This window comes from Dunckerocampus dactyliophorus, chromosome 2 (assembly GCF_027744805.1).
Source record: "Dunckerocampus dactyliophorus isolate RoL2022-P2 chromosome 2, RoL_Ddac_1.1, whole genome shotgun sequence".
NCBI classification, from domain to species: domain Eukaryota; kingdom Metazoa; phylum Chordata; class Actinopteri; order Syngnathiformes; family Syngnathidae; genus Dunckerocampus; species Dunckerocampus dactyliophorus.
Genome location: NC_072820.1, coordinates 46,125,855 through 46,151,548, shown reverse-complemented (window position 1 = coordinate 46,151,548; position 25,694 = coordinate 46,125,855). Strand labels below are relative to the sequence as shown.

General features: G+C 39.2%; 1 protein-coding gene across 3 annotated transcripts in view; it reads right to left on the bottom strand.

The window, feature by feature from the left end:
- LOC129173221 (dynein axonemal heavy chain 9-like) overlaps positions 1-25,694 on the bottom strand; it is a 262,968-nt gene that overhangs the window by 224,174 nt on the left and 13,100 nt on the right. For all 3 annotated transcript variants that reach the window (XR_008567198.1, XM_054763939.1, XM_054763948.1), the window contains exons 4-14: positions 20,206-20,336; positions 19,903-20,114; positions 15,134-15,367; positions 14,858-15,031; positions 11,727-11,843; positions 11,500-11,650; positions 10,369-10,483; positions 7,256-7,324; positions 3,536-3,662; positions 3,306-3,452; positions 1,327-1,435 (exon numbers count right to left, since the gene is read on the bottom strand). Coding sequence is in view for 2 of the 3 variants with exons in the window: in XM_054763939.1 (XP_054619914.1) it covers positions 1,327-1,435; positions 3,306-3,452; positions 3,536-3,662; positions 7,256-7,324; positions 10,369-10,483; positions 11,500-11,650; positions 11,727-11,843; positions 14,858-15,031; positions 15,134-15,367; positions 19,903-20,114; positions 20,206-20,336 (1,586 nt within the window). In the remaining variant the exon portion in view is untranslated. The remainder of the gene's footprint in view (positions 1-1,326; positions 1,436-3,305; positions 3,453-3,535; positions 3,663-7,255; positions 7,325-10,368; positions 10,484-11,499; positions 11,651-11,726; positions 11,844-14,857; positions 15,032-15,133; positions 15,368-19,902; positions 20,115-20,205; positions 20,337-25,694) is intronic.

Sequence of the window (25,694 nt, the reverse complement as noted above, 5' to 3'; positions counted from 1 at the left end):
AAACTAATGCTATGCACGTAGAAAACGTCATATCCGGTCACGTATAATATATATGAATAATTACAAATACAATACACCATATAGATCAAAACATAAAATGCCGTGATATTTGAATGTACACAACCATAAGCAGAGTGCAATGATGGATTAATCAAGAGGATTCAGCTATTTTTTTTTCTAAATGGAAAAATACCATCCACTCAAATGTCTTGCCAGCAAATGATTTTGTCTATTTCTTCAGTGGCGAAAAAAACCTTAAAGTAATAATAAAGTATTTTTTTGGGAAGGGGCGGTGACATATATTGCACGTGCGTAGTAGAAACTGTGTTGCCTGACATTTAAAATCTGTAACTGCCTTAAAATAGATCGACGGATGACGTAGATGACACATGCGCACTACAAATCGGCTTGCCTAACACGTGACTGCAGAAAAAAAGGCAGACGGGATGTAGACGCGCTCCGCACATGCAGAGAAACCAATCACGTTTCCGGTACGGATCGTGTAGTGATAGAAGCTAACATCACGTTTTGAAGTCTTATACAGCGATCTCTGACAAATCTTAAGTAAGTTTGATCAAGTGTAGAATTACTACAGCTTCTGTTTGCACTACTCGGATCGCCAACCATCCACTATCACCAACGGGTTTCGAAACGCTGGACTGAATAAAGAGGATTGCTCAAGCTAAATAGCTAATATTCCTCCAGACAACGAGGAGCGGCAGCGAAGAGAGAGAAAGACTGACAAAGCGTGTGACGAAGGAATTATGAGGCTGTATTGGTAGGCTACTGTTTAACGAGCCATCTTACACTCAGTGTTCGGCACTGTTTAACTGGCCATGTTACTGTTTGGAAAAAAGCACATCACATCTTTGTCTGTACTAAATATCCCATGTTACAACATGGACACCTGTGGCTTATAGACAGGTGCGGCCTATATGTACAATTCGTTTTATCTCTTCAAATTTAGTGGGTGCGACTTACATAGTCAAGCGCTCTGTAGTCTGGAAATTACGGTACTTTGTTTCTGTGTCCGCCTTCCCCGGTATGGTAATTATATCTACCGGTTTCAAATCTCGCACCTTGCTGTTCTTTCCCTCGTTGTTCCTTCCCCAGCAGTACTTTTTCGACCCTGCTCTGTATTTTCTGTGTTGTTTCTTGTTACACGTCGTAATTCTAACCTATTCATTTTGGATTTGATTGTTATTGTGAATGTGTAATTATGCAACCAAATATAAGGAAAGAAAAAAGGGTGTCATCTTTTTATTACCATGCTGTAGTCATTTGTTCATTTAGTGTGCGTATGTGGGGGTGTTTGTGAGTCCACACCTTGGCCGTTCCAGCTCAGGTCCTCTTCCGCCTTTTTCAGCTGGGCGTCAATATCCCTGAGCTGGCTCTGAAGTAGAAGATTCTCTACGTCAAGCACAGACTGAATCACCTACAATGACCAAAGGTAGAGGATAAAAAACTGAGATATTTAAAAATGCATTGTGAGTCGGCCCATAAAATGTCCCAGTACAGTATTTGGCTCCAAAGGTAATGAGTACTGTTCTGTACCGTGTTTTGTTTGAAACCTGATACAGTGGAACCCCCAAAATCAAACACAGTCCCTTCCATCACGCAGGTTGAATTCCACGTTCTCATTTCAACACAATATTTCCAATGGGAATAATTTGTTCCACGCTCAAACTGCAAGCTTTATTAACCGTGCAGGTGCTGTTCTATGTCATACAAGTTTCTTAGTGCAATATACAGTATATTATTTTGTGAAATGCGAAAGTGCATGTTCAATTGTGACCTGAAACAATAATGCGATACCTGCTATTAATCAGGCAGTTTGTTTCATTACAAATACATTACAATGAACAAAATCCAAAGACCAAAACGTGAGGCCATTGGCATCTTTGTTTTAAGTTGCATGCGGCTAAATGCAAGTATCAGCACGCTCATGTGCGCAGAATATAAATGTCATTTTAATGACACAATTTTGACTTTATATGGAAGCAAAGCGCACACTAAATTAGACAAGGTAATTTAATCAAAACAATTTGAGGATGGAGGATTGCAAGCTATTGAATTTGACAGGTTAAATGGGATCCTAAAAATAAACTGTCTATTCTTTGGAAATGACAAAACCCTATAGTTCCATATTCCCAAGTAAAATATTTCCATATCTGGGTGGAATTAGCCATTACTTAGCTGTCATTTTGAAATTAAGCTTAACATAAAACAGGGGTGTTCAAACTTTTTCCACCAAAGGCTACATACCAGAAAATGAAAGGATGCAAGGGCCACTTAAGAAACAACTGCATCTCAGCTTTGTGATATACAGTAGGTAAAAAAGCCTATTGTTAGTATCAACTTTGCTCTTTGCTTTTTTTCCCCATGTTTGCTGTTCTTTTCTTTATTTTCAAAATATTTACATTTTCTTCTTAAATAATCTTTGTAAATTTTGTTTTCGTATTAATATGACTTCATTACCTTACTTTATTCCCATAATATTACAACTTTTACTCCATTTTGTTTGTTTCTCATAATATTACAACTTCAAAAAATATATATATATATTATTCTTTAATATTTCCCCTCTATGCTATGCTCTATTATTTTTCCTCATAATATTAAGATTTTATTCTGGTAAAATTGCAACTTTTTTCTTGTTAGAATACAACTTTTTTCTCTTAATATTTTGATTTCATTCTAGTAAAATAAAAAATTGCAGCTGTTTTTTTTTTCTTTTTCTTCTGTTAAGATAACAGAACCCGCAAAAAAAAAAAAAAAAAAAATATATATATATATATATATATATATATATACTGTATATACATATATAATATTTGGACTGCAAATTAATTTTCCCAAAATTATTGATAATGTATCATACCATGAAGAATGTTATTCTCTTAATATTACAACTTTTTCTTATTAGATTATAACTTTCCTGTCTTAATATTTTGAGTTTATTCTTGTAAAATGACTGCGGATTAATTTATATTTTTAGAATGTGCTGCGGGCCAAGCCAATAAAAACAATTTCAACCAACTTTTTGTTGTAAAATGTCATTTTAAAGTATGGAATGTGGTTCAGCTTGTTTAAAATGCCACTATTTGCTCGGTCCACTACAAATGCCGCACATCTAAGCATCAGAATTTTGCTGTACGTTTGTCAGAAAATTATTTCAATAACGTGTAATTAATTACATTAACTTCATTAATTGATTAATTTAAGTGGCACTAGGTTCAGTGCCCCGGTTCATCCTATGAAATGGTCACTTGACTGTTTCTTGAGTAATCTTGAAGTCTATTAACCTTGTTGTATCTGCCAGCAGCAAGCTCCAGGCTACCCACATACTGCCACAGTTGCCACCTGGTGGTATAAACCTGCATTGCAGATTCAGGGATGGCTTCAGTCTGTCGAGCTTCCAGGTACTTGACCTCCCTCAGCACTGATGCAAGCTGAAGATGAGAGGTAGGACTTAATGCCTTATCACACTATTCATATGTATTCATGGATGTTATTAACTTAAAACAAAACCAACCTGTGAGTTGAAGTTGACCGAGATCAGTTGTGAGGAAATGTCTCTGCAGATTAACGGCAGACTGAGGCTGTGATGACAGCTCTCGTCCACGGTCCTAGTCCAAGTCGCATACATACTAGTAGAGTAGCTAGAATAGCAAGCACAGATAATGTAGACAAGATAGGCACAAATAGGTATAGGGCTCAAAAAAAAATAATAAAAACAAAAAGTAGTTTACAAGGCAGTCTGAGGAGCATTAAGAACTTTATGGACAATATCAAATAACACACAAGCTTTGTGACAGACACACTCATGATCAAAATGAAAGACAAACCTTGGCAAAAATGTGGACTGAATGTCATTTTCTGTCGGGTATCAACACTGTCATGATCTCTTGATGACAAAGACAAAAAAGCTTTCTCTCTTTGAACGCGGTGGGATTGTCGAGCTGCATAAGCAAGGCTTTGCAACCTTATCCATTGTGGATAAGGTTGGACGCAGCAAGACAGTCATTTGAAACTTCTTCAAAGATCCTGAGGGTTATGGAACAACAAGTCAAGTGGTAGACCCCAAAAAATGTTGGAAAACGATCCCATTGGCTGTCCATCAAGACACGGGACCATCTTCGGCCCAAATGAAGGTTGTTACTGGTGCCGAGTCCAATTATCATCAGATGCCATCTGCGACAGACCTCGCATCCTTCAAAATTGTCTGTTTGGAATTTTCACGAGAGCACCAAACATGGGACATTGAAAGGTGGAAGAAAGTTTTATTCTCTGATGAGGAAAAAATGTAACCTGATGGCTTCCAACGTTACTGGCATGACAAGGCCATCCCGTCTGAGATGTTTTCCACACGGCACAGTGGAGGGGGCGCCATCATGATATGTGCTGATTTTTCCTTCAATGGAACAATGGAGCTTCAGGTTGTGCAGGGGCGTCAAATAGCAGCTGGCTATGTGGAGATGTTGCAGGGGGCATCCCTCATGACTCGTCTGTGTGTTAATGACTGGCTTTTTCAACAGGACAACGCTGCACTTCACAATGCCCGCTTGACAAAGGACTTCTTCCAGAGGAATAAGCTCACTCTTTTGGACCATCCTGCGTGTTCTCCTGATCTAAATCCAATTGACAGCATTTGGGGATGGATGGCAAGGGAAATTTACAAAAATGGACATCAGTTCCAGACAGTGGATGCCCTCCATGAAGCATCTTCACCATCTTCACCACCTGGAGCAACATTCTCACTAGCACTAGTATTCCCCCAACAGTGGAGGACCGGACAATGCTACTGACCTAGCCGACCGCCACATACTTTGGGCTGATAGAACAGCATCTGTAAAAGGTAAGACCAAAGGCAACGGACTATGCATCTATGCAAACTGCTTTCTGCTTTATGTGTCACTAAAAAAATAAAAATAAAGGTATTGTTGTTGCACACCTACCAAGTTTATTTGTTTAGCCTAAAGTCGACAATGGATACAAATCTAACGAATCAGATTCAACTCTGAAAATCCTTCGTCAAAGACAGCTCTAGTAAGTACTTCTGTTATTCCAGTATTTTGCTTATTTGTTCATCGTGTATGCTGAGATCTTAGTAGTATTTTTGTTATCTTCTTGTTAGCCTTTTTACAGCGTCTTTCTCCCATTGTGGCTCCGTCCGCCTCCTTTACTTTCCTTACCTCTTGTCCTTCGACTTTTTGTCTTTTTTCATGAACTGACTCACTGGGTATTTTTTTGTCTAAGTGCACCTTTTGTTGTTAAATCTTGTAAAACTGCTCTGAATTGTGTCTCTGTTGATTTGTTGGTACCGACAAACAAGTTAAACATGATACAGTAGAACCGGCTAATCTCGATGCCCCCTCGGAATACAGCTGTCTTCTATTGTTTTCTTAAAATTGGTTTGGTTGAGCTTTTAGTGGACGTTCCTCTGTACATGCGTGATTAGCATGTGTATATTGACACCACCATTGTGTAGCAGTTAACATAGCAACACAGAAGCAACCACGCTGCCACCTGCACTGGGGTCCAGTGGTTTTAAAAGGTTAAGAATGAAAGTTTTGTCTACTTGAGACCTGGCGTCCACCAGGCCAAACTTGATATACAGTAAGTCGGCAGTGTCGAGTGCGATAGTATGCACGGTTATCACAGAAATGATGTACCAGAGGGGTTTAACATTGTTTCACATTCCCATTAACATAATTAGGGCTGCCACAGGAGTGCATTGGGTTTATGTAAGGACAAACACTGAGTCATCCGCAAGATGCTGGGAACAGACAATGTCTCAGGCCTCTGTACGGCTATATCAATCTGTAAAAAGCAACTATTATGATGAGTACTTTGGTGCACGGTGTGCTCCTTATTGGATTTCTGCTGTGAGCTTCATTTCCTGATAGTGGCACTGCAGACGCAGAGGCAATCCAATGTCTTGGTAATGGTCATAAATCATGCAGCATTTTGTCAGCGGGGAGTAATGAGTAAGGATGCTCACCCCAATCGTGACTGGAATGTTTAGAATGATGACGGCAGAAGGGATGGTTGTTATAGCCTAACAAGGGCTGTAAAATGTGATGGGAGTTCATTAAGACGGGCATAGATCAATTCTCCAGGTAGAGCTATAACAACAGCTCTACTATTTACAGTAAAGACGTTGGCGCATTAAAGTGATTAGTCAGGTCTAATTACTGCGATTTCCAGTATAATATCAAATCCTCCCAACTAACTCAAGTAGCTAATTGTCTAGCATGAAAAGCACAGAGGGAAGCTGACATCACTGCAACGCCCCAATGACTGCGTTGCTCAGAAGCAATGCGTCTTATGGGAAAAATGTAAAATGTATTTTTGTTCCTTTTAAACTCATATTGAGACATGTATGTATATTTGTATATTCTCCTTTTCAGTATTAAGTTGTTGTGTGAGGAATTTAGTGCTGTTAGTCAAGTGTTCTTTGAAAGTCAGGCGAGTCAGGCTGTTACGTTGTTCTCGTGATATATAAACTGACCTCCACTGATTCCACTGGATTGACAAGCTCGTTGTGAGTGCACTGAAAGCTTGGAATTGGCTCCTGCCAAGGAAAGAGCTACAGTATTAATACTTGGGAGTTTGGAGTGTGTTGTGACCATGAAATGTCGTAAAAAGTGGGGGGAAAAGTTAGCAATAATGGAGTTGGGACTGCCAAAATTTGCACACTCAGGGACTAAATACACAATGTACACAGTACACTTATTAAAATGTACTGATGGGAGTATTCCATTTGAGACAGACCAAAAAAAGCAACCGAAAACCTACTGTATTTCTCTCTCATGTTGGCTGTTTGACAAGTCAAAGCAACATTTCTGTCCCTCAAAGACGGCGATCATTTATCTTTCACGTTTTCATGTTAAATGTGGTCTAAAAGGCCACTGCTCACTTGGCACTAGTGTGCCTGCAACAGGGCATGAGATTATGAGAGTCCTACAAGATCATCTGCAGAGCAATACCACAGTAATGAGAACATCAATCATGCCTGCAGCTGCATGTCTACACGGCACGCCACGCGGGCTGCTTGGTAAACCAAACTAAATGACATATTTAGTGGATGAGGCTGTTATCTAATACATGGTCTTGACTTTCCCCATACAGTCAGCCCACACCTTCACAACCAATTCTGTTTAAAATCCCTTCCTGTTGTTTTATTCAGAATCATGTACATGGGTGTATGATGACATGTCGGGCAATGTAGCAAGTTATGATGTTCTCTCACCTGTCAAGAAGTTGCATCATCTCTTCGTACTTCTGGATAACCAGAACTCCTTGTGCAGATTCCAGGCACCTGGCTCAGAGAGGTTGTTTTCCACATGATTATTTAATATAATCCAGTAATGAATAAAGAAATAATCCAAGTAAAGTCCACAAAGTCAAAATAAAGATGAGTCATTTAATTAATTAATTAATCTAATTAATCAAAATAAGAGAAGGCAATTTAGTTGGTTTAATAAAAAAAAAAACAATGTATAGATATGTTCTACATCAGGGGTGTCCAAAGTGTGGGCCAAGGGCCATTTGCGGTCTGTGGCTGTTTTTTAATGGCACCGGCACATTCTATATATAATTTAACAAGAAAATAAAAAAAAACAACAGCAGCAGCTAAAACAGAAAAATCTGTGACTAAACAAGAATAAAGTCAAAATATTAAAAGGAAAAACATGTCGAAGTCATAACTTTACGAGAATTAGGTTATTATTATTATTAGGTTATTATTATTAGGAAAAATAATGTCATTTAAGTACCATAGAGTTGAAATATTAAAGAAAAAATATTTTTTTTAAGTTGCACTATTATGAAAAACAAACAAAACAATGAATAAAGTTGTAATTTTTGGAAAATTAGGTTGTGGAAAAAGTTATGTTACAAGAATACAGTCAAAATATTATGGGAATAAAGTCGTTATGGGAAGAATTGTAAAAGTTAATTACAGTGAAAAATGAAAAAAAAACAGCAGAAATAAAAAAAACAGCTGTAATTTTATGAGAAGAAAGTAAAAATAATGAGAGAAAAATTCAAAGAAAAAATTTGCAATTTAACAAGAATAAACTAAATATTAAGAGGAAAAATTTTAGTAGCTTAGAGATGAAATAGTAAAGAAAAAATACTTTTTTTTTAAGTCGTGTGAGAAACAAAACAAAATCATGTATTTTTTGGAAAATTAGGCATTGAGGAAAAATTATATTACAGGAATAAAGTACAAATATTAAGGGAATAAAGTAGTAATATTACAAGATGAACATTTACAAAGATTATTTAAGAAAAAGTTTAAATATTTGGAAAATAAAAAAAAAAACAGTAAAAATGGGGAAAAAAAGAGCAAAGTTGATCCTAACCATGGTCTTTTTCACATATATCACAAAGCTGAGATGCAGTTTTCTTTTCTTGAAATATACACTCCTGATCAAAATCTTAAGACCAGTTGAAAAATTGCTAGAATTTGCATTTTGCACATTTGGATCTTAATGAGGTTTTAAGTAGAGCTACAATACGCAAAACAAGAAGGGGGAGAGAGACAAAAAACACTTTGAAAAAGTTATTTATTGAATACAACAATTAAACTAAAATAGGCTGTTTATCAGCTGATCAAAAGTTTAAGATCACAGGCCATAAAAGCCAAAATCTGCTCAAAAATGTTCATTTTCTGTCAGGCATTCACACCGTCATGCCCTCCTAATGGCTAAAGCTAAGAAGCTTTCTCTTTTTGAACGTGGTCGAATTGTCGAGCTGCATAAGCAAGGCCTCTCGCAGCGTGCCATTGCTTTGTTTGCAAAGTTTTTTGAAAGATCCCGAGCATTATGGAACAAAAAAGTCAATTGGTAGATCCAAAACATCACACCTGCGCGGAGCCGAAGGATATGATTGGCTGTCCATCAAGACACAGGGCGGTCTTCCACCCAAATTAAGGCCCTTACTGGTGCCGACTGCCGCGCAATAACCATCAGACGGCATCTGCCGGAAAAGGGTTTAAAAAGCAAATTCAAAGAACGCGTCTCCTTCAATGCCACAAAACTGCCTGTTTAGACTTTGCCAGGGAGCATCAAACATGGGACATTGAAAGGTGGAAAAAAAGTTTTATTCTCTCATGAGAAATTTTTTTTACCTTGATGGTCCAGATGGCTTCCAACATTACTGGCATGACAAGGAGATCCCACCTGAGATGTTTTCTACCCGGCACAGTGGAGGGGGTCCATCATGATCTGGGGTGCTTTTTCATTCAGTGGAACACCGGAGCTTCAGGTGGTGCAGGGTCGTCAGACGGCTGCTGCTTACGTGCAGATGTTGCAGAGGGCATCCCTCATGACTGAGGGCCCTCGTCTGTGTGGTAACAGCTGGGTTCTTCAACAGGACAACGCTGCAGTTCACAATGCTCGCTTGACCAAGGACTTCTTCAGGGAGAATAACATCACTCTTTTGGACCATCCTGCATGTTCCCCTCATTTAAATCCCATAGAGAACATTTGGGGATGGATGGCAACAAGGGAAGTTTATCAAAATGGCCATCAGTTCCAGACAGTTGATGCCCTTGGTGAAGCCATCTTCACCACTTGGAGCAACGTTCCCACTAGCCTCCTGGAAACACTCGCATCAAGCATGCCCAAACACATTTTTGAAGTGATGAACAAGAACGATGGAGCTACTCATTACTGAGTCCTGCTGAGAACACTTTTTGTTCTGGTTTGGAGAGTTTTTGTTATTTTTTGAGTGATGGTCTTAAACTTTTGATCAGCTGATAAACAGCCTATTTCAGTTTAATTGTTGTTTTCAATAAATTACTTTTTCAAAGTCCCTTTTGTCTTACTCCCCCGTCTTGTTTTTGCATACTGTAGCTCTACTTAAAACCTCATTAGGACCCAAATGTGCACAATGCAAATTCTAGCAATTTTTCAACTGGTCTTAAGATTTTGATCAGGAGTATATATACAATTTATTAGAATATCGACAAAATAGCAAAGTGGCCGTTGAATCCTTTCATTTTTCAGTATGCAGCCCTGTGTGGAAAACGTTTGGACACTCCTCTTCTACATGAAACCCATCCTTAAATTACTTCTGTTATGATGTGGCAGTAATATAGAAAATTGAATTTAAATTAAATAAAATTACCTTGACCTTCTTGAGGGGGCGGTAGGGAAAACACTGAAATTAAGACCTGTACGGGCTGGTAAAATCTCCCACACCAAGAGCATTCAAATGTCTTGACATGCCAAATAATTAAGATTCACTGAGGTGTTTGAATAATTCATCTAGTCAGTCAAAGAGGTGTGACTCGATACAGTGTTTATATTTGATGTGTCATATCGTTTATCCGGGAAGGAAAGAAAGAACACTCACGGGTAGGAGAGGTGTCTGAATTTGGAGAAGGATGTCTGGATGCGCAGCTGCAACTCCTGGGACCATCTCAGACCCCCAGCTACTGCTGGCATATTCTTATGCACTGGAGAAGAACCTGTTATATGAGCATTATTGTTATATATACTGGTTTACCACGTAGTATTATTGTTATACACAGGATTACCACAAAGTCAGTGACTGAACTCCAGTGGACATGTTTTGCTTTATTGGGGTATATGTTATGTTTCACCACTGTTTTGTTGTGCTTGATCTTTTTGTTTGGTTTTTGCAAGAAACAGCTGATTGGCCCCGCCCTTTCTGGAGCCTAGAATTGTGTAAAGGTGGGCTCTGCTCTCTAACGCTGCTCATGCCGCCTTCGTCTGCTGCAGGCTCGTTCCCACTCAGCTGCTTTGTGCTGGTTGCTGGCATAATGCAGAGCAGTAGCCTGGGTTTCTTTTCCTTCCATTAGTTTCTAATTCGTGTTTGTCCTGGTGTGAGTGGCTGCCCTGTTTTAGGTTTTGGTTTGGTGTGGAGGGTTTTAGTTATGTCTTATTTCTTGTTCGGGGTAGCGGTGAGGTGGCAGGACGACGCCCCTGTATAGGGTTGGCCTGTTCACCTCACCGTCCTTTTGTTTGTTTAGGATGGCGCATCAGGACTTTTTCTTTGGGCACGGGAGGGGGTTTTCATTTCTTTTTTAGTTTATGTATCAATAAACTGTGGTGACTTACTTTTTCTTGCATCCTCATTAAATATGTTATGTTCCCCTGGGTTGTAAAAGTATACATTATTCCTCAAAATAAGGCCAGAAAAGACGTTACACGAGCTGTGCTTCTGCATACCCCAAACGTAATTGTAGGCGAGCGATCGCACTACAGTCTGCTGAGCTGCTGATACAGTGCAATATGTCCCATAATATGTGATTGCTGCAAATTTTATCACCCTATTGTTCATTTTTACTGGCCATAGTGTATTTATGTCAACAGCAACGACACAGGACCCGTCTTAGCAGCAGTAAAATATATTTCTAAAATGTTTATAATATTATGCCACAGTATTCACTTCCAAATACATTTTGGGACCATGTTTATGTTCCTTCTAGCAGTGCTTACACACTGCTATCGCAAAACTCACCCAGTTCATTTGCAGTCTTGATATGAGTGTGGTAGAGGTGTTTGCAGCAGTCCAGCTCCTTGCCAAACATGCTTACTAAGTCAGGGTATTTGACCACGGCATCCTGTGCTACCAGGGGACGCTCCAGCAAGCCACCAAACATATCCAGAACCTGCAAACGTGGAGACTTTCAAGTGAATGTCTCTGTGATGTGATGTGTGTCAAAGAGGGAGATTAAGTTCCAATACCTTGAAGGCATGCGCCAATCCAGAAGCACCATCAAAGGCCTGACAGAAGATGGCTCCTAGTCGTCGGTCTGTGTCATCCACCATCAGTTTGAAGTCCCTCACATCTTCCTCAAACTCCTGCAAGGTAGAAAGTACAGCGAGGCCCACAGCTAAAACACCACAAAGGTGTGTGATCTCACGTGGAGCCAACACAACATGCTGTATTCTTTTTCACATCTCGCTAACTCAAAGCCATCCGGCAGGGATTGCCACCTGGGTCTTACAAGAAAACGAAATTGCTTTTCTTGCTGGAATTCAGGAACAACTGGATCGCACAACTATGCTGTGCAGTGACCTGGGTCTCGTGGAGAGAGTTTACAGTGGGGAAAATATTGTAGGCATTAGAGCCACTGATGATAAATTTACCCCCTTACAAATATATGAACAGTCCAGAATTTTTATATCTTAACTAGAGCTGTCAATTGATTAAAATATTTAATTCATTATGATTAATCACATTTTATCCATAGTTAACTCATAATCAATCACAATTAATTATCCTCCCTAGGGTCGCGGGTATACTGGGGGCAAGAGGCGGGGTACACCCTGGACTGGTCGCCAGCCAATCGCAGGGCACATATAGACAAACAATCATTCATACTTATGGACAATATAGAGTCGCCAGTTAACCTAACATGCATGTTTTTGGACTGTGGAAGGAAAGGAGTAACCGAAGAAAACCCACGCATGCACGGGGAGAACATGCAAACTCCACACAGAGATGCCCAACGGAGAGTCAAACCCTGATCTTCCCGACCTCCTGACTGTGTGGCCAACATGCTAACCACTAGGCTACCGTGCAGCCATTTTTTTATCCATAGTTAACTCATAATTAATCACAATTAATCACAGCTAGAATCACATTTTTATCTATAATAAGTGGGGATGTAAATCTCTTTGTTCGATATTAGATACAGGGGTTAAAATACGATTAAAAAATGATATATTTTAAAAACAGAACAATTCAACACAGTGTAGAAATGATCCAATTGTATACAATTCAACGGTTAATTTTGTTGATGTAGACATTAATCATTTTTCAAAGGAGAACCCCTTCAGTACCGGCCATTTTTTCTATGGATTTTCTATGACTCTATAGACATGGAACCTACCAAATGAAAGATTTGACTTTTTTTTCATCAGAAAAAGAAAAAGTTTGTTTTCTGTATTTCCAGCGGAGTATTTCCAAAATATATCATGTTATGCTGATATTAACTCCATGGAAATATTAGGGAATACAGTCTTCCCTTGCCACACCATCACTCTATTTTTCACTATTTATCACTTTATTTTTTTAAATAAAAGAATGAATAAATGGTTGACTATGGCCTATTATTAGTCAAAACAACATGTGGTGTCAAGAATAATACGAATAGTCCCGATTAAAATCTTTGTGTGTTTGTAGATGACGCACAACACCAGCTCAGTTTGTCGCAGTTCGAAGCAGCTCACCTCAACTGGGGAGAAACAGACACCATCGACAATGGCTTATGTCGTAAGGACATATAAAGCATTATGCAAAAGACAGTGCAGCTGAAGTCAAGGCAATATATTCAAAGGTCTCAGCAATGGGCACATTTTCCATTTCATCGTGAAATAATAGTTTAAGAAGCGGAAAACACTGATTTCTCTAGTGGAGTTCATGACGCAAAGCAAAGCCATCGAGCTTTTTTTTTCTCTATGTAACTAGTCGCTACGAGTGAACAGATAACTTTAGTTATAGATATTAACATCTTACCGCTGAGTTAGTTTATCCGTAATCAGAATAACAAAGATGAAAGTTGCATCTCTGTGTGTATCTTGAAACGCCGCCAGGGAGCAAGAGCTTAATGTCTGTCAGGTGACTGATGTCATATGACATCTACAAAGTGACGTTTACGCGATCTACCCAAACTACCTTGGCGATCTACCGGTAGCTGGAGATCAACATAATGGGCACCTCTGACTTACGGTATTTCGGTCCTTTTAAGCACTAGCAGAACTTTCTTCCTGGGCGCACTGACTTCACATAGCAACACAGAAACAAACGCCTACACCTAGGGCTAACTTTTCCAAACGCAAAAACAAAAACGCAGCAGCAGTCGCCGCAGCTCCAATACGTAGTGTTACCTTTCGGTAGTGGCCAGAGGCATTGTGAGCGCGGCGCTGACTCACTGTGAGCGAGGCGCTGACTCACTGTGAGCGAATGTGTGGTGAAAGCTAGTCGCTAGCCGGCTAGTAGCTAGCCAGTGTGGTGTGGCAAGGTGTCAGTGCACCAGTAATGCAGTTCTTCGACCTAACTAATAATAATAATAAGAACAATGTTGCTGTATCTTGGTTAATATGCATGTCGCATTATATGTAAATGGAGCGTTGTTGGCGCTTTTTAGAGTATTTTTTCAGAATCAGAAGGCTTTATAAACAGAATAGATGTGTCCCATTGTGTGTATTCTTAGCTGCCTCTTTTTATCTGTTTTTATATCTATATCTATCTAACGCACGCAGAAGAGAAAGACGCAAAGACGCGTGTTCATGCCTCACAAAATGCTTGTGGATGATGGGCAAAATTCCCAACAAAGTGCAGTTTTCCTTCATAATAAAAATGTTTGCTAGACACAATGATTAATTCGCTTCCACTGACTTCGCTTCACCACGTAACACGTACATATCCCACGTACAAAGTCGGTGTACTGGTGCGCACGTTCTTTCGCCAGGTTGTGTTTTTATAGGTCACGTACTTTGCGTAGGAAACCTTCTACACAACTTTTTTGTCCCTGTTTTGTTCATACACAAGCTTTACAGATGAGACCTCAGGGTGTACAATCGTGTCCTGAGGTTTTGATAGCTCTTTAGTCTGGCCCTTAATTGATAACATTTTATGTAATATTTTTTCTGGATGTTTTTTTACACTCGTGTCTCTGGTAAATTAAGCCTTGCATAAAAATGGCTGCCTGTGCATATCTTCGTAAGAGAGTATATTACAAAATCAGCAAGGGATTGAAAGTTTGTAGCACTTCTACGGTGTTTCGGGTTAACTTGTACTTGTTGCCTTTAGCTGCACTAAAACAGAGTAGTAGCTCAAGCAAGGAAGCAAATTCGAAAGCACTCCTTACCTTGTTGTTGAGGTCTAAGCAGTCTAAGTCATAGGGCTTCTCTGTGAAGATCTTGAAACAGTCTCTAAAGCCCTGGTAGAGTAGCTGAACCTGCTTGCTGAGCGCTCGACCTCGATCACCTCCGATTTCCAGTTTCTCCAGCTTGAGGAAGTCCACTGCTGTCAAAAGAATGTCCTATACAGGACACAGCGAAGTAGGAAATGGATACCAAAGTAGAGCCACACAAAGGAAAATATCATGCGTTCTAAAATCTGGTCAGTGTTTGAACACACTTACTTCTGTGGACTTGAGCCTGTGGATGAAGCGGTCAAGTCCAGAAAAGACCAAAACGGGGGAAAAATCCCAAGGCTTCACCAGGCTCCCATTCCTCTGGTACTGGCCCAGATTGGCCCTTCGGTCCTTGTAGGTGCTCCTGAAGACCTCTAGGATGTCCAGGCTGGTCTGCACTTTCAAGAGACTTTCAGAAACCTCTCCTCTGAGAAATTCCTCAGGCACCAAATAAGCCCGAGCCTGTTGTTGGACAGCAGAAACAACTTTATCAGTCGAACAGTTTATTACAGTGGTTTGTAGGATTCGTTTTGTGACTAAGTATTGCTAAAAATAGGACTTGGTATTTCCACAATGTCTCAGTTATCGTACGGCCAAACAGTGCGACTAACATACTAGTCCGTGGAATCCACACCTTCGTGAATCAGACTCTTTAAAGAATGGATAGTGGTTCTTTTAGAGTTAGGACACTGAAGACATAAAGTAATCCTTTAACCATCGTTATGTGTGTGTGAGTGGTTTATTTGTCCATAGAATGCACACAGGATGATGAACAACTCATATCTGTCTCCTTCCTTCCTCTAATAAGCACAGTGCGGTGTACACTAAGACCACTGCGGATTCCTGAATGGTATCTGCGCGTTTTTCGTAAATTATTTTTTATTAAATGTGGCTGCAAAACAAGTAAGCAAGTGCCAGAATTTTGCTGAAGAAGGCAAGAAACAATACTGAATTCAAGAAAGGAGTTGTAGCAAATAGGGGTGTCAAGATGACGAGACGAGGCGACACACGAGATTGTGTCTACGAGAACCGGACGAAACGAGATTTTAGCATTACAGTCGTCCCTCGCTATTCGCTCTATTGTGGTTTTTCAATAAATAATTCGCTCATTCAATCCCAGCCATTTTTCAAAAGACACCGCCATCAATACCGGCCATTTTAGACGATTTTGACTGACTTTTCAAGCCACACAAAATATTGTTTTTGTATGGCTATGTGAACACGGAACGTACCAAAAGATACATTAGACTCTCGTCTTTCATCAGTGAAAAAAAGTTTGTTTCTACCTTTTTCTGTTCTTTAGTAATCAGCAGTAGAACATAACACAAAAATATCAGTTCCCAACAAGAAAAGGGAGAAAAACAGCGTTTTGTGAAAAGATACATTTCAAGCATAACTTTTGCTTTGACACCAATTTTTTGTCTTTTGTGACGGCTCAAATATCGAAACTATCTAAACTACTCCACAACATAAATAACACAAAAAGTGTTGTTTTACATCAGAATAACAATGTATTTACAAATATAACACCATGAACCATTTACAATTTTCACATGCATGCGTTAAAATTTCCCCACACTGCGTAACATTCTGCACGCAATGCTCCTCCATGCTCTTCCACTTCCTCCTTGCTGTCGAGTGTGTTTTTACAGGCAAATGACCATGCCGAGCTCTTATCAAATGCACTTCTGACACCTTGTGGCCGTTTTTATGGCTTAAAACGGCCTGTAAAAGTGACATCTGTTAGTGTATAGTTGCGTCATCACCTCTTTTTGCCTCTCGCACAAAAAAACGCAAAAGACGTATAAAAGACGTATTCATTGGTATTGAATGAGTTAATATACGATCCATGTTTCGTGATTGACTTTGGCCTATTATTAGTCAAGAAATATGCAAGTTCATGAGACATGACATTACATTAGATTACCTTCACACTGCATGCAGTCAGCCACGTCATGTCTGAGGTACTGGTGTGAAAGAAAAGTTCTCCTCCCATTCCGTGTGGAAGTGGTACATTTTTGGCATCTTACTTTGTCCCCACTTGAAACACAATTTCAAACAAATAAACTGGAGGATAACTAGATAGTTCGGCAGCATGCGACATTTAAAGCGGCAGCTGTCTCTTATGTCCTTGCAGTGATCCCGTAGCCTGTGCACTAGTGTTGAGCAATGTGACGTAAACAAAGAATAATAGGAGTGTAAAGGTGACTTGGGAGTGTTATTTCATGTCTAGAGGGCTCTAATAATGGTAAAAACCGTATTTAGAAAGTCCGAAATAGGTTTTTTATGCTATAACTACAAAAATATTCAGTTTATTAATATTGAATCCGACTTTGCGGAAAATTTATATTTATAGACACTTAATATTTGAGGCAATTAATATTTGAGACACGACTATGTTTGTACAAAAAGTACAAAGAAAAAATATATGACTAGACAAAAAGACGTGTTTTTCAATGTGTTATTTCTCCAACAACCTCATTTGAGAAAGATGTGGAATGGCTAGCGTTGCAACACTGGCTTAGGAAATGTCTGAATGACTGATGGCAGTGTGTGTTTTACGTGGTGTGTGGTTTGAATGCTCTGTGCGGGAAGAGGGAGGGATACAGTATGTTAGAACGTTAGTGCCCCCATGGCAGTGTGCCCAACCATGGCAGACGGCCCCTTTAACTTGTGTTCGTCTCACTGCAAGTTTTAAGGCCAGATTGTAACAAAGTTGAATGTGCTTCATTAGGCTTCTGTGTCTGTGTGTGTGTGTGTGTGTGTGTGTGTGTGTGTGTGTTCGGGGTTACGCCAAGTGGCTGGCAGCCTGACGATTCAACACCCACAAGGTGTTTTCACACAACGCTTTGTAACTGTCGCTATCTCCAGAATCAGAACTTGTCAGATTTTTACTGGCACCCAACAGCTTAATCAACCCTGTCAACACAGGAGCGGCTTATTACAATTTTTGCCATTTGGACAAATACTTCACCTACCAATTTCAAGGCTTAGCGCTACAAAACTGGACATATGCCACTTACGTCCGTAGCAAACGTATACAAAGCTGTGTGCCTGAATAAAAAAAAAACAAACACAACCGAATCACAAGAGAAGTAATTTAAGGATAGGTCTATACATTTTTCTTCCATTAAACAAACCAAGTAGCAGTAGTTTTAGCTTATCTTGTTTAATATGATAACATGTCATTTCTGTCTCTATATGGTCACGTTTACAAATTATCATCTGCTTTCTGTAACATGTGGAGCGATCACATTAATTAAAAAACACGTCTTTATTTTTCCTTCGTGGACTAATTTGTCTTTCCATTGCAGGAGTGGCCAAACTTTTTCCAGCCGGGGCCACATAGCGAAAAATGAAAGGATGCAACTTTGCCACTTTGATATTTTGTAAAACAACGCATGTCGATATGCTAAGAAGATATATACGCTATATTGCAAGAAAAAGCTGCATCTCAGCTTTGTGATAAAGCCTATTATTAGTATCAACTTTGCTCTTTTTTCTCATTTTTGCTGTTGTTTTTCCTATTTTCCAAATATTTCAACTTTCTTCTGAAATAACCTTCGTAAATGTTCCTTTCGACTTTAGTCCCATAATGTTTTGACATTATTCTCATAGTATTATAACATTTCCCCAGCCTAATTTTCCAGAAATTATTTCTTTTATTTTGTTTGCCATAATATTATGACTTAAAAAAAACATACTTTTCTTTAATGTTTCAATTCTATGCCACTAAAATGAAATTATTTTTCTTCATATATTACGAGTTTATTCTGACAGAATAATTTTTTTTTATATAGTTTGACTTTATTCTCAGAACATTAAAGTTACTTTTTTCCATTTCTCTGTTTTTTTTTCAATTTTCAATATCAAATTTCATCCTGTATATTTTCTTTTTGTAATATTATGACTTTATTCCCATAATACTTTGACTTCATTCTCGTAACATTAGAACTTTTTCCGCAACCTAATTTTCCAAAAATCAGAACTTTATTTTGTTTTGTTTGTTTCTTACAATATTATGACTCAAAAAATGTCTTTTTTTCTTTAATACTCCAACTTTATGCTACAAAAGTGGCATTATTTTTCCTCTTAATATTATGACGAGAATTTTTTTTCTCCAAAAATTACAACTTTATTTTGATTAGTTTGTTTCTCAAAATATTACAACTTAAAAAAAACTCCATATGACTAAAATGTTATTTTTCCTCATATATTACAAGTTTATACTTATAAAAGTGCAACATTTTTCCTCTTTAGAAGATGACTTTTTTCTCAATATTTCAATTTTATTCTCAAACAATTAAAGCTGCTTTTTCCATTTTTGCTGTTGTTTTTTTTAGTATTTCCACTTTATTCTTGATTTTTTTTTTTTATAATGTTATGACTCTATTCTTGTAACATTTTTTAAAAAGTTCCACATCTTAATTTTCCAAATATTCAGACTATATTTTGTTTAGTTTGTTTCTCATAATATTCCGACTTAAAAAAATAACGTCTTTTTTCTACAATATTTCAACTTTATGCTAATAAAGTGACATTATTTTTCCTGATAATATGACTTTATTCTGGTAAAATTACAACTTTTTGTCATTAGATTACCACATTTTTCTCTTAATATTTTGATTTTATTCTTGTACAATTGTAAAATTACTGTAGATTTTTCCTTTTGCTGTTATTATTTTATTTTTATTTTATATTATTATATTGTTAGAATGTCACGGACCAATAAAAAAACAACCGCGGGCCGCAAATGACCAGTACGCCACGCTTTGGACACCCTTGTGCTATTGCTTTCTATTATGAACGTTTGCAAAATGTAACTGTGGTGGAGTGATTGCAATACAGTCGGGTATGTCGGGTATGCTGTACACGCGCGCACACACGCATCTTCACCCCAAATGTAACTAGAGAGGAGCGATCACATTAGAGTCAGCTGAAGTGTATGCATGCGTGTGTGTGGATTACAGCGCGGCAGAAAGCAAACAATGGCTGACCTGTTGGATGAAGACATTGCAGATCTCTTGCAGTAGAACAACGAGTCGTGCTGGGGTGTTGTAGTATCCAGAGTTGGCCCACAAAAGGCACACAGTGTGCATCATTGGGCCTATTTGACCCTTGACATCAGAAAACTCTCTGTTCTCCAGGTCTTCAAACAGGGGCTGCAGTGGCGTCAAGTAGGTGCAGATGTCCTTTGCTTCCTCCAAAGCTGCCATGTCAGGAGGGGATTAGTCACGTAGATTGGAAAAAAAAAAGTGTCGCTTTTAAACTTTGACTGTATTGTCATGCTGTGTAATTACCTGCAAAGACGTCCCGTAGGATGTTTTGAAAAGCAGGGGAATAGCTGCTCTCTACAGCATCCAGCAGAATCTTCATTTTGTTCCCTTTGTGTGATGTTAACTGGGAGTAAATGCACTCCAAATCAGCACATCTTAAAGGAGAAAATAGATGGAGAGCACATGCGTTTGCATTTGTCTGATGTTAACTGCTGACAATTATAAATACTTCTACAGGTCTTTGTAAATGAAAGTAACTGTATACTTAACAATTAGCGTTTGAATGAACTCATTCAGTTGCCTTAATTTGTTAGGTAAACAACCTTTTACAAAGCTGTGAATTACAAAAACATACACACTGTAGAGACTTCTTCTACACGTTTACCATCCATTTATACAGGATGTTAGAGCAAGGCAATTTTCACCCAAATAGAACATAACGTTTAATTCAAAGGGTGTCCAAAGTGCAGCCCGGGGGCCATTTGAGGCCCGTGGCTGTGTTTTTATTGGCCCGGCGGCACATGCTAAAAATCTAAATTAACAACAAAACTTCAAAACGAAAGACAACAGCAAAAATGGAAAAATCAGCAGTAATTTTACAAAAATAAAGTGAAAACATTAGGAGAAATAAGGTGTCGTAATTTTCCGACAATAACATTCTCATCTTATAAGGAAAAATAAGGTAATATAAGTATATAAAAAATAAGGTAATAGGTAATAGGTATATATAAATAAGGTAAAGTTTAAATATTTAAAGAAAAAATACTTTGTTTTTAACTCATTCAATCCCAGCCATTTTTCAAGACAACCCGTTCACTACCGGCCATTTTAGATGATTTTGACAGATTTTTTCAAAGGCACACAGAATATTGTGTTCTATTGCTATCTATGGTATCAACCAATACCGAAACCGATATGTGTAACATCACATATCTTATTCTGGAGTAAAACTGTTGTAAAGTAACAATACAGTTGTTTTGTTGGCTACTCCACCCATCTCTGAGTAGATAATTCATGTATTACATATTTTATATAAGAATACGTTTGTGTTTCTTGTGCCTCGATTTATGTTATTTTTGGAAAGATTCAATATAGTTTTAGTTCAAGGCGTGTCGTTTAAAATACATGAATTTGCCGATTATTACTTTGATTGATAACTTTCATGTCCTTATTTTATATTCTTATTTTATTGCACTTTTAAACATTAAAACTGTTTTTTCGGCACTACTCTGTGCTCTATAGCTGATGTAATGTGAATTACTGCTCTGTTGGATCAATAAGTTGTGACTGGTGTCTGACTGTTTCCCAAGTAGTGCGTGTGTGAATGTATAAACGAGAGGTGTTAACTTAAATTTCTTTGCAGAAAGCCGCTTTATGAAGTACATTTCCTTGTATTCACTTACAGCGCAGCCATGCCACATCCAATATGGCTGCGACGCTGACGTACAGCTCAGCGAATGTATAAGGTTTTGACAGCAGAGCTTCCTGTTTCCCCGCATGCTTTGCTGTACTGTTCTCGTAAATAGCCGCAAAGTTACATGTTTAGAGCTCACATAGTTGTCGGTTATTCTGCATTACTCGTTGGTAGTGTTTTGTCTGTTGTTATCTACCTATTACGTTGATGTGTGTGTTTTTTTTAGCTCTTTCTTTTAAAAAAAGCAGTGAGTAAGACTAGTGTGTGGAATGGTAACCCCCCCTGCGGTTTTTAAGGTGCTGGTAAGCTCATTGTGAGCTTTGTTGTTACTGTGCTTGTTTAAATATAGAGTTACCTTAGTCTCACAGACTTGTAAGCAGCAGCACAGTATTAACTTCGTGATGCAGCAAGTTCAGCAGTGTTGCAAATTTGTGAGCTTAGCACTAAAAGCACTGTATCGGCTTTTATTGTAGGAAAAAAAAAAATACTGATATTGATATCACATTTTATGCCAGTATTGGCCCGATAATTATCGCTGGCCGATAATATCGGACATCCCTGATAAAAATGTATACATGCACTCAAAAATATAAACACTTTTGTTTTTGCTCCCATCTTTTATGAGATGAACTCAAATTTGGCTTATTTGAGAAGTTGTTAAAAATAAGTGTCACATGACTGTACGTGTATTTATCAAAGAACACAAAGACAATTCTTATGACAACTATGATGCTGGTCGTTTAAACCTCTGATACAACTGATGTGGCAAATTTGATGAATCTCAATACTTATGTGACAGAACTGATACGCATTGACCCCTGTTTATTGATGAGACTGAGGTGGAGAGGGTGAAAACCTTCAAGTTCCTTGGCACACACATCAGCGAGGACCTCACCTGGTCTCACAACACCCAACAAATTATCAAGAAGTCCCAAAGGAGACTGTACTTCCTGAGAAGACTGAGGAAATTTGGCATGTCCACCACAATCCTGAGTTGCTCCTACAGATGCACTATGGAAAGTGTCCTTACCGCCTCCATCACTGTTTGGTACGGTAACTGTACAACACGTGATAGGAAGGCACTCCAGCGGGTGATCAAGACCTCACAGAACATTGTTGGAGCAGCCCTCCCCTCACTGCAAGACATTTATAAAACTAGAGTCCTACACAGAACACACAACCTCATCAAGGACAGCACACATCCACAACACTCATTATTCACACTCCTACCGTCAGGCAGACGCTACAGGAGTTTGAAGTCCAGGACCACAAGGCTGGCAAACAGCTTTTACCCACAGGCCATCAGGCTCCTCAACGAAGCACTCGCACATTTATTTATTTATTTGTATTATTTACTTGTATTAATGTCTCTTCTGTTGTTGTTGCTTAATTTATTGGTATATATGTTTATGTGTTTATGTTTCTTATGTTCTTATTCTTTCTTGTGTTTTCTTTCTTTTCTTGGGAGAATGAACAGAATAAGAATTTCATTGCATAGTATAACTGCCTGTTTTACTATGCATATAACAATAAAACTCTTGAATCTTGAATCTTGACAGAACTGATGTGGCAATTGTGATGAATTTCAATATTTATGTGACAGACCTATGACACACATTATTACACATTATTAATACTCGGGGGTTGTACAAAGTAAACAAATGGGAAAGAAGAACAAATACTCTTAAAGTATCATTTGAGTATCTTTGTCACAACTATTCAAATGATTGTAACAAGAGAAGACCGGAGAGACCACTGGTATGTGACAGCTATTGTTCCTCAGTTACAAACTGCATAGTAATGAGTAATAATTGGATGCTATTCCTCTCTGATCCTAAGGTTATCAACCTAACCTGTGATCCTGTAAATAGTTGAGGTGTAAAATAAACTCAAGAAAATCTACTGGAGTTTATAAAGCGTCCTCTGCAATCTTCTCGGCCTTCTGAAGTTAAGGCTGGTGAAAGTCCTAAAGAACTTCTAAAACTTTTTCCACATACACAATATCACCATTTCTCTCAAATATTGTTCACAAATCCGTCTAAATCTGCGATAGTGAGCACTTCTCCTTTGCTGATCCATCCCACCTCACAGGTGTGCCATATCAAGATGCTGATTAGACACCATGATTAGTGCACAGGTGTGCCTTAGACTGCCCACAATAAAAGGCCACTCAGAAATGTGCAGTTTTAGTTTTTGAGGGAGCATGCAATTGGCATGCTGACAGCAGGAATGTCAACCAGAGCTGTTGCTCGTGTATTGAATGTTCATTTCTCTATCATAAGCCGTCTCCAAAGGCGTTTCAGAGAATTTGGCAGTACATCCAACCAGCCTCACAACCGCACACCGTATATAACCACACCAGCCCAGGACCTCCACACCCAGCATGTTTACCTCCAAGATCGTCTGAGACCTGAGAAATGGTGATATTGTGTATGTGGAAAAAGTTCTAGAAAGTTCTATGGGAGCAAAAACAACAGTGTATTATCGTAATATTGTGAGAACCAAAGAAAACAACAAATAAAGTTATACTTTTTGGAAAGTTAAAGTAATTAAATTAAAATTTAAAATTTAATTTAAATTAATTAAAATTAGGCACATTTGACGTATTTTTGGCCTAAAGTAAGGATTTGCAAACATAAAAATGACTAAATTAATAAAAATACAAATATTCAGAAAATGCACTGAAAGACACATTGATATTGTACACTGGTCACTAGGTGTCAGTAATGTTCCTGTAACGACCTGTTGGTGTTGTAATGTTCTGATGTTTGCAAATGCGCCTCGCTGTTAATGTTATTGGTGGGTAAGGATGAAGTGTTGTTGTTGTGGGAGCGAAGAGGAGCACTCCCACAACAAGAGTGAGCACTCCTATTGGCATTAAGGTTGGTAATAAAACTTTAAAAGAATGTCAGACTGTGAGAACTGTGAGAATGCTACATTACATGAGACACCACAGGAAGTCCATCCATCCATCCATCCATCTTCTACTGCTTATCCGAGATCGGGTCGCGGGGGCAACAACCTAAGTAGGGAGGCCCAAATTGTCCTCTCCCCGGCCACTTCGTCCAGCTCCCCCCGGCGGATCCCGAGGCGTTCCCAGGCCAGTTGGGAAACATAGTTGGTAAACATAGTCTCTCCAACGTGTCCTGGGTCTTCTCCCGAGGCCTTCTACCGGTCGGACTTGCCGTCAGGAGGCATCCTGACCAGATGCCCAAGCCACCTCATCTCGTTCCTCTCAATGCGGAGGAGTAGCGGTTCTACTCTCAGTCTCTCACGGATGACAGTGCTTCTCACCTTATCTCTAAGGGAGAGCCCAGCCACCCTACGGAGAAAACTCATTTCGGCCACTTGTACCCGCGATCTTGTCCTTTCGGTCACTACCCAAAGCTCATGACCATAGGTGAGGGTAGATCGACCGGTAAATTGAGAGCTTTGCCTTTTGGCTTGCTCTCTCTTCACCACAACAGACCGATGTAGAGTCCGCATCACTGCAGACGCTGCACCAATACGCTTGTCGATCTCGTGTTCCATCCTTCCCTCACTCGTGAACAAGACCCCAAGGTACCTAAACTCCTCCACTTGGGGCAGGATCTCATCCCCGACCCGGAGATGGCATTCCACCCTTTTCCGGGAACCATGGACTCGGACTTGGAGGTGCTGATTCTCATCCCGGCCGCTTCACACTCAGCTGCGAACCGATCCAGTGAAAGTTGAAGTTCACGGCTCGATGAAGTCAGCAGGATCACATCTGCAAAATGCAGAGACTCAATCCTGCAGCCACCAAAACAGAACCCCTCAACGCTCCGGCTGTGCCTAGAAATTCTGTCCATAAAAATAATGAACAGAATCGGTGACAAAGGGTAGTCCTGGCAGATTCCAACCCTCACTGGAAACGGGTCCGACTTATTGCCGGCAATGCGAACCAAACTCTGACACCTGTCATACAGGGAACGAACAGCCTGAATTAGGTGGTCCGATACCCCATAGCCCCGGAGTACTTCCCACAGAATCCCTCGAGGACCACTGTCAAATGCCTTCTCCAAGTCCATAAAACACACGTAGACTGGTTGGGCAAACTCCCATGCACCCTCAAGGACCC